The 9,552-nt window shown below is 36.3% G+C and overlaps 1 protein-coding gene across 6 annotated transcripts in view; it reads right to left on the reverse strand.

Annotated features, from left to right (window-relative positions):
• The window catches only part of HEATR5A (HEAT repeat containing 5A), a 131,744-nt gene that overhangs the window by 95,992 nt on the left and 26,200 nt on the right, over positions 1 to 9,552 (reverse strand). For 3 of the 6 annotated variants that reach the window (XM_017537605.2, XM_017537610.2, XM_037741720.1), the window contains 5 exons: positions 8,874 to 9,023; positions 7,806 to 7,980; positions 2,510 to 2,670; positions 1,102 to 1,354; positions 355 to 510 (listed from right to left, as the gene is read on the reverse strand). In XM_017537605.2, coding sequence (XP_017393094.1) covers positions 355 to 510; positions 1,102 to 1,354; positions 2,510 to 2,670; positions 7,806 to 7,980; positions 8,874 to 9,023 — 895 coding nt within the window. The remainder of the gene's footprint in view (positions 1 to 354; positions 511 to 1,101; positions 1,355 to 2,509; positions 2,671 to 7,805; positions 7,981 to 8,873; positions 9,024 to 9,552) is intronic. The other 3 variants (XM_017537609.2, XM_017537608.2, XM_017537606.2) reach the window with 2 other exon arrangements.

The raw sequence follows: 9,552 nt of genomic DNA on the forward strand, positions 1-9,552 counted from the left end.
ACTACTTGAAAGACCTTTGAGGAACTGAATTACTTGTACCGTACTTATGTTTTCACTGCAGATGCAGAGAGAGTTCAGGTTTACTTCTCTGTAAGTTTTTCCATGTTATGGGTCTCTAGAATCGGGGGTGGGGTGGAGACTTAGAGAACAATATTTAATTATAAAAGGAAAAAAAACTAAACAATGTACATATTTTTAACAATCCCGATTATAAATTTTTTCATAAAACATCTCTAATAAATCTATAATGAAATCTCTAAGTCAGCTATATGAAGATTTCCTTCCTTGGAACAAAGTTATCTAGTGTACGAGGGAAACCAAGGTATTCAAATGAGTCACAAACAACAGATATACCTGTACTTGAATCCTGTAGCAAAGGTGCCACTGTGGTACCAAGACTGTATATGAGATTTCCAAGTTCTTGTAAAGCACAAACTAGCATATGCTGGCTAGCTGCTGTATCTGTGGAACCAAGCCGGGTATCCAAATTACCATCACTCATTACGGCATCTGATAGAAATGCAAGAATTAACTATGTATCACTACTGCATTAAAATATATTGAAAGGGGTATGAAGAGTAAAAAAGTATAATGGCGAAAATTAATACACACACTTGATATATATGAAACACTTGGGGCGATAACTAAAATGCTTAAATGGAGACTGGGATCAATAAAGAAAGAAATGAACTACTATAACCAATTTAGTTCAAGCATTCCAATCAGAGATCCCGTCTGTATTACTCCCTTAGCGAAAAACTTATGCAACTTGAAGAGAAACCAAAACATTGTATTACTCCCTTAGCAAGTGGCACTAAAAAAAAAAACTCATGAGAAACTAAAAATTATTTCAACATTACTGGTATTTAATATCCAACATTACTGATATTCGAGACAGGCAGAGTAGAATTAAGATGGTACAGGAACTGAGACTGTTTCAAAAATAATTTATCTTAACTTTATAGGAAGTACAATCTGAATTCTGAAGAACTTCCATTAGCCTTCAAGGTTTCTGTATTAATATAGTATACATCAGTCTAGCTTTCCCAAAGGAACAATTCCATTAGCACCATTAAACAAACAGTCTTAGTAGATCCATACCCATAACTTTCTTTAGCTTCCAGATAGCCTGGAAAATATCCTTTACAGCAGCAAGTTGAGCCTTTTCTCCAAGACCTCCTATAGTAGTTCGAAGAATAAATGAAACACAACGGCGACAGCAGACAGCATCAATCTGATTTTGGGTGGCTTTAGGGTGTGACTGTGACACAAGGCTTAGGACATGAGAAAGAAAGGCAGCAAAATTTTTCTCTAGCCAAGCTCCTCCTAGTGTTGAAACAAATACCACATAAGCCTAAAAAGGAAACAAATTTATTTTCAATATTAAATTGCTTCAATTCTGTATTTTCCTCCCACAAAATATGTAGCATTTAAGGGAATATTTTTCTTATTCCCTATAAATTTCGAGGGCCTAATTTATAGTCACTCGAAATATATAAACACAGTATCATTTTGTTTTTGTTTTCAGCCAGAACTGAAGTACCTAATCTTTCAAATTTATGTTACCTCCCTGATTTATTTTGGTCAGACTGTGCAGTTTCAGGATAGTCAGCATACCCAGCTAATAAGTACAATGTGTCTGTGGCTTCTGTGAACGGCTCCAGGAGATTTAACATTCTGAACAAGAAATCTCAATTTAAACATAAAAACACATTATAAGAATTAACTATGCTCTAACACTATAACTCTAAGGGAATTTAGTTCTTTATTTTCATGAACATTAATGGTTTGTCAGAGATAAAAAGTCAAGTAGTTTTCTTAAATAATCTGTTCCTTAGAAACACACAGTTTAATTACAATTATACTGGGAGGCTCATTTTTTCATGAAGACTATATGCAGTATAAAACAATGATGATATATGTGAATTTTTCAAAAATACAAGTTTGCTTTGAACCATACAGTGTTTAGAAAAAAGATAATCCAAAGAAAAAAGGCAGTTATCTCTATATTATTTTATTGTAAAATAACTTTTCCAAGAGTTTGCCCTCTTAAAATTTGTTTAGGACCAAAAATTTAAGCACTGAAGAAAACTACATGCTGTAATCCTTGAGGGTTAAAATCATATAAAATGGTTACTTCACCCATGCTAAACAATATGTACCTAACAGTTTAAATCTGAACTGTATGAGCACAAATAAATACAATGGAAAACATGTTAAACCACAAGACACATGAAAGCACAAGAGCTAGAAACAAAAAATGTTTGTGTTTCAAAGAAAATTAAAATGTTCCATTATTAGGAATGTAAAACACATTATAGGTAATAAGGTTCTCTTACTTCTAACCTAGTTTTAAAAAAATGTTTTGGCCTTATCATTTATATTTATTTATAGATAGGAGAGCATAAGTGATGACCTTGTATAGTGCCATTTCTGTGGAGTCAGATACTAAAACTTTCATTATAGGCCAGTCAGAGTTAGATTTACATACTGATTTGTGATTTCTAACCTGAGTAACTCCAACTCGAACATCCCTACTGACTGAACTGGTTCCTTTCAGCATATCTCCACTGGCTCGAAGAAATCCTGAACTTCCACGTAGAAACCCTGTTCCTAGTAATTCCAGAACTTCCTCCAGAGATACTCTGCGAATGCTTTGACGTGAGGCTGCTATGACAAGGAACAAAACAAAACTGTGATTCATATTTTATAGACTAAATTTTAATACATGTTCTTGATTTGCAAAAAGCCAGCATGTTAATAGAAACAAAAATAAAATAAAAACTCAAACGAAATGCAAAATTTACAGAACAGTCTACACAGTAATACACAAAGTCACACAAGGGTTCACAGGCCAAATCTCAAATCAGAATGGACCCTGAAGTGCATGTCAAAAACATCTTAAAAACCATGACTAAGATCATGATCTATTGCTTCCTTTCCTCAAAGAAGTTAACATTGTCTTCTAAAACAGGGGAAAATATAAATAAGACTGCCTTAGTCCTCCACAAATGAAAATGCTGTACAATGCTTTGAAAAAATTCTTCTGAAACACTGAAAATGCCAAAATCATAATTTTATTTTTCCAAATGTTGTACAACTCTCAAAGAAATTTATATAAACTAACCACCATGTCCTATTTTTAAAATTATCTATTGGCAATACAACTTTTGCTATTCCTTCAGTCTCTGAAGAAATCAAAGCTAAATTCATTAAAACTACTCGGCTGGCTCTTAGGCTATAATAACTAAGAGATTAATTAGGGCACGAATGTTTAAGATTGACTGCAGTTTGACACAGCTGGGTTTCTCCCTCTGAATATACAGACAATAGTATCTCCCAAAAAAAAAAAAAAAAAAACAATTTTCTCCCTTGAAAATTAATGGTCACAAGCTCTGACCCTCTAGAAGAGCACAGAAATAAACTTTTGTTATAATTATGAACCAAAAAACCTACTCCCTAGCCTAAAGAAAACCATCTGAGACAAACAAAAATCTAACCTGGCATTTGGGAAAGAAATATTATTGAATAGTACAAAATCCATGCTCTGTGGATCATAAATTCTAAGAAAAGACAACAATAAATATAATAAATGACTAATAAATACATTAAACAGTGATTAAAAACCATGTAGAAAACAGAGCAAAATGAGGTCAGGAAGACCAGGGTGGAGGAAAGTGCAGTTTGTGACTTCAAATATGGTTATTGGAGTAAGACAGACTGAAACAGTGACATTTTAACACAGTTTGAATGGAGGAAAGAAATTAGTCATGAGGGTATCTGCAGAAAAAGTGTTCTAGAAAAAGGAAACAGCTATGACATCATATTTATATGATGCCAGGTGAGTTCACACAGAGCAATATGGATGGAGCAGTGGAGGGGGTATGTAGGAGATAGGTCAGAGTGTAAGGATAGGGAGAGGGCAGAAGATAAATGGCCTTGTAGGTCATTATAATAAGGCCGTGACTGAAATGAGGTGCCAGGGGAGGACCTTGAGCAGACGAGGACGAGTAATACCACGTGTCATGCTGCTGCTGTGCTAAGAGCAGATTGTAGAGGCGGGTAAAGACAGAAGCAGGAAAAACCATTAGGAGTGATTTATTAATTTAAGCAAGAGATGATGGTGACTTGGATCAAGGTGGTTAATGTGAAGTGGAGTGAACAGAATCTGGATATACATAAATATATATTTTAAACTTTTTACTAGAAAAAATTCAACAATTAGAAAAAAGCTGTAAGAATAGTATAAATTTCCATATATAGTCATGTACCACATAAGGACATTTTGTTCAATGACAGAGATCACGTATATGATGGTGGTCCTGTAAGATTACAATGGAGCTGAAAAATTCCTATCGCCTTGTGGTATTCCAACACATTACTCACATGTCTGTGATGATACTCAATGTAAACAAACCTACTAGACTTCCAGTCATGTAAAAGTATAGCACATGCAATTATGTAAAGTATATACTACTTAATAAACAATTGTTATTAGTTTATGTGCTCACAATACTTTTTATCATTATTTTAGCGTATACTTCTACTTATAAAAAGTTAACTGCAAAACAGCTTCAGGTGGGCCCTTTAAGAAGTATCCCAGAAGAAGGCATTGCTATCACAGGAGATTACAGCTCCATGCGAGTCAGTGCCCTTGAAGATCGTCCAGTGGGGCAAGATGTGATGGTAAAAGACAGTGAGATTGATGGTCTGACTCTGTGTAGGCCTGGGCTAATGTGTGTGCTTTAAAGTTAAAAAAAAAATTTTTTTTTAATAGAAAAAAGCTTATAGAACAAGGATACAAGGATATAAAGAAAATATTTTTGTATAGCTGTACAATGTATCTGTGTTTTAAGCTAAATATTATTTTGAGAGCAGTGGCATGATCTCAGCTCAATGAAACCTCTGCCTCCCATGTTAAAGGGTTCAAGTGATTCTCGTGCCTCAGCCTCCCGAGTAGCTGAACTACAGGCGCACACCACCATGCCCTGGTAATTTTTGCATTTTTAGTAGAGACAGGGTTTTGACATGTTGGCCAGGCTAGGTCTTGAACTCTTGACCTTAAGCAATCCACCTGCCTCAGCCTCTATATGTGTACCATTTTTTATCTTTTATATCTTATTTATACTGTACCTTTTCTATGTTTAAACACGCTTAGATACACAAATACTTACACAAATTGTATTACAGTTGTCTCAGTATTCAGTACAGTAACATGCTGTACAGGTGCGTAGCCTAAGAGCAATAGGCTATACCATACAGCCTAGTGTGCAGTAGGGTATACCACCTGGATTTGCGTAAGTTCACTCTACAATGTTCCCACAATGACAAAATCACCTAATGATGCACTTTATCAGAATGTGTCCCTATTATCAGGCTATGCATGACTGCACTTTTAACCTAGACTCATCGTATTTTCCTCACTACTTTCTCACTTCTGAAGAATATACTCATGGCCACTTGTTTTCTAGAATGGCCCTTGGTATGAGTTTGTCTGGCATTTCCTCCACATTTGTGACAGAGAACTACATAAGTGATGTTATATCCTCTTAATGCATAACATCAAAAAGCACTGCCAGGTGTAGTGTCAAGTCTGTCCCTACATAGGTGATACTAGCTTTGAACATTTGCACAAAGTAAGTCTGCCACATTTTTCCACTGTAAAATTATCATGTATAATTACAATCCAACATGTGTGGCAATAGATGGCATGAGATTGAATAAGACCACAAGACATGCTTTCTTTCCTTCCTTCTCAATGGAAATTTCTGTTCTGTCTTCTTTGATGGTTCCTTATCTTCTTCTAGAGAACACTTATGGCCTAGTACCTGGTCTGCTCTTCTCTATGTATACTCACCATCTTGTGGTCTTATCCAATCTCATGGTTTAAATTCTATCTCTGTATTATACATTCCTAAATAATCACTACTAATTTATTCCTAAAATAAATCCAGTCTCATGGCTTAAATTCCATGTCTGTATTAATGATTCCCAAATAATCACTTAATTTATTCCTAAAATAAATTTTTTTTTTTCCTAAAATTTATGAATTCGATGTCCAGGTTTCTCTCCTGGACACCAGATTCTCATATCCAGCTGCTTACTTGATATCTCTATTTGGATGTCTAGTTAATGTTCCAAATTGTTTTAAGTGCTTGATGCTCCTCCCTGACACATACACATGCCTGCTCTACTTGCATACTTGCTCATATAAGTTGACGACAACTCCGTACTTCCAGGTTTTTAGCCCAAAATTCATAAAGTCACCTTGATTTCTCTCTCACACTCAACATCTATTCTATTTTACTACTGAAAACATTCAACAGCAGAACTCCTTAGAAAAATGGCTAATTCTGGGGTTGAGGCAGAGAAAGTAGTAAGCAGTGACTGTACCACTGCACTACACCCTGGGTGACAGAGTGAGATCCTGTCTCCAAAACAACAACAAAAATCACTAACATGGCTGGGCGCAGTAGCACAAGCCTGTAATCCCAGCATTTTGGGAAGCTGAGGCGGGCAGGCCACCTATGGTCAGGAGTTCAAGACCAGTCTGGCCAACATGGTGAAACCCTGTCCAATAAAAATACAACAATTAGCCAGGTATGGTGGCACACACCTGTAATTCCAGCTACTCAGGAGGCTGAGGCAGGAGAATCGCTTGAACCTGGGAGGCGGAGGTTGCGGTAAGCTGAGATTGCGCCATTGTACTACAGCCTGAACATCAAGAGCAAAACACTGTCTAAAAAAGAAAAATAATCACTAACACAAAGCAAAACTGTCCAAATATAATAAACTTCAAATATCTAGAATTAATCTATGTTATATGTGTTGTTGTATCAACCTAAAAAATGGCAAACCAAATATATGTAGTCAGATGTATGCTGCTTTAAAAAAAAATTCAGTATTTAGGTCATATCTTTCATTGGATAACACTTCACAATTACTTTAAAAAAAAAAAAAAAAAAAAAAAAAAGGCCATGGCTGGGGTGCAGTGGCTTACACCTACAATCCCAGCACTTTGCGGGGCCAAGGAAGGCAGATCGCCTGAGCTCAGGAGTTCGAGACCAGCATGGCTAACATGGTGAAATCCCATCTCTACAAAAAATATAAAAAATTAGCTTGGCATGGCAGTGCGAGCCTATGGTCCCATCTATTCAGAAGGCTGAGGTGGGAGGATCACTTCAGATCAACAGGCACAGGTCACAGTGAGCTGAGATGGCACCACTGCACTCCAGCCTTGGTGACAGAGCGAGACCCTGTCACATACACAAAAAAGCCATAATGTAAAAGGAAGACAATGACTGAATAAAGTACATCTCACTTCAAGAGTTCTTGTAAATTTTTCTCAAATTTTTACTGAATTGTTTGGGAAATTTCAGGACCTACACCAATGTTTATGAATTGAAATTGATTTTTTTTTTTTTTTTGAGACGAAGTCTCTCTCTGTTGTCCAGGTTGCAGTACAGTGGCACAATCTCAGCTCACTGCAACCTCTGCCTCCTGGGTTCAAGCGATTCTCCTGCCTCAGCCTGCCAAGTAGCTGGGATTACAGGCGTTTCACCACACCCAGCTAACTTTGGTATTTTTAGCAGAGACGAGTCTCACCATGTTGGCCAGACTGGTCTCAAACTCCTGACCTCAGGTAATCCACCCATCTTGGCCTCCCAAAGTGCTGGGATTACGGGCATGAGCCACCATGCCCGGCCTAAAATTGATTTATAATGAGTAGCACTATATATACTTGTTTATATCAACTGGGAAAAAAAATTACAGAAGATAGTCTGAAAATAATTACATGTATTTACCTGTTCCTGGATGTTTAGAAATTGTAGCTTTAGCTAATATTGTGCCTAGTAGCTTTGAAACAGAAATCCGCACATCATAATTGGAACCTTCAAAGGACTTAAAACACAGTGTAGCCACACTGTCCAGGTCCGTACTCCACATAAAGATGGCTTCATTCTGAAGTTCAAGGAGACACTATTCAATTGGACAAACAGAAATTAATGAAAAATAAAATACAAATGTCAGATTCAGAGCTATATAAGTTGCAGAAACTATCAGGGTCTAACAAAATAATACACAAATTCAAAATACCTATTATGATTATATAGGAACAAATTAATACTTATTAAAAGTCATAAAGATTATATTACAGAAGAGAATGAACTTACAAAAGGTGGGAGGAGGACCCACTTCTAACTCCATAGGTTATGAAAAATGCTTTTAGAATCAATGCGTTGGCTATGAACAACTGGGAGAATAATTCTAACATTAAAAAACTTTTCTGTATTTTCTAAGCAACTATGTTAAGAGGGTATAAATTAAAAATAAAATAGGCCTGGCATGGTGGCTCATGCCTGTAATCCCAGCATTTTGGGAGGCTGAGGCTGCAGGATCATGAGGTTAGGAGTTCAAGATCTGTCTAGCCAACATAGTGAAACCTCATCTCAACTAAAAATACAAAAAATTAGCTGGGTGTGGTGGTGTGCACCTGTAATCCCAGCTACTTGGGAGGCAGGAGAATTGCATGAACCTGGGAGGCGGAGGTTGTAGTGAGCCCAGAACATGCTATTGCACTCCAGCCTAGGTGACAGTATGAAACTCCATCTCAAAAATATATATATATACATAAAATAAAAAATAAAACAAAAAATCACTTTAAAACAACATAAACCACACATGTAAATTTTAATTTACACAATTAGGGAGAGAAAACATAGCAGAGTAATCAATACTTAAGATTCTGGAAACCTGAACTTCGTATCCTGGCTAACTACCAAGATCATGTAGCTTTTACTAATGCTTTCACAAAGATAATCTGATTTAATTTTCTTTAAATTAATTTTAAAAGTCTTATTAGATCATCTTACCTTTGCAGCAGCACAACGAACAGCCATAGATCTATCTGTTAAGCAGGATCTAGCAGCTTTATAAATATCCCTGTGACAAGGTGCAGCAGCAGCTCCCAGTCCATTTAATATATTTTGCAGACTTAGCATAATCTCATATCGACCTTGAGACTACCAAAATGAAAAAAAAATTAAACAGAAAAAATAATTTCACTGCAAAGAATAGGATTAAACATTGATATTTGTCTCTCATGCTGAATACAGATTTTGTACATACTAACCAACCCATTCTGACATCAAGAAACAGTAATTACTATTTTATAAAGTATTATTTGAAAAGCTACTTGTATACACCACTGAATTTCAACATGATACAAATTTCACAGGATTGATGTGAAGATTAAACAAAATTATATGAAAAGTGCCTAGCACAAAACTTGCGTGCCATTAAGCATTCAATAAATAGCTGCTATAGCTGCATTAAAAATGCAGGGTCTCAGACTAGGCACATTGGCTCACTCCTGTAATCCCAGCACTTTGGAAGGCTGAGGCTGGAGGATCACGAGGTCAGGAGATTAAGACCATCCTGGCTAACTTGGTGAAACCCCGTCTCTACTAAAAATACAAAAAATTAACTGGGCATCATAACACATGCCTGTAGTCCTAGCTACTGGGGAGGCTGAGGCAGGAGAATTGCTTG

This window comes from Cebus imitator, unplaced genomic scaffold (assembly GCF_001604975.1).
Source record: "Cebus imitator isolate Cc_AM_T3 unplaced genomic scaffold, Cebus_imitator-1.0 Scaffold104, whole genome shotgun sequence".
In the NCBI taxonomy this organism is placed as follows: Eukaryota; Metazoa; Chordata; class Mammalia; order Primates; family Cebidae; genus Cebus; species Cebus imitator.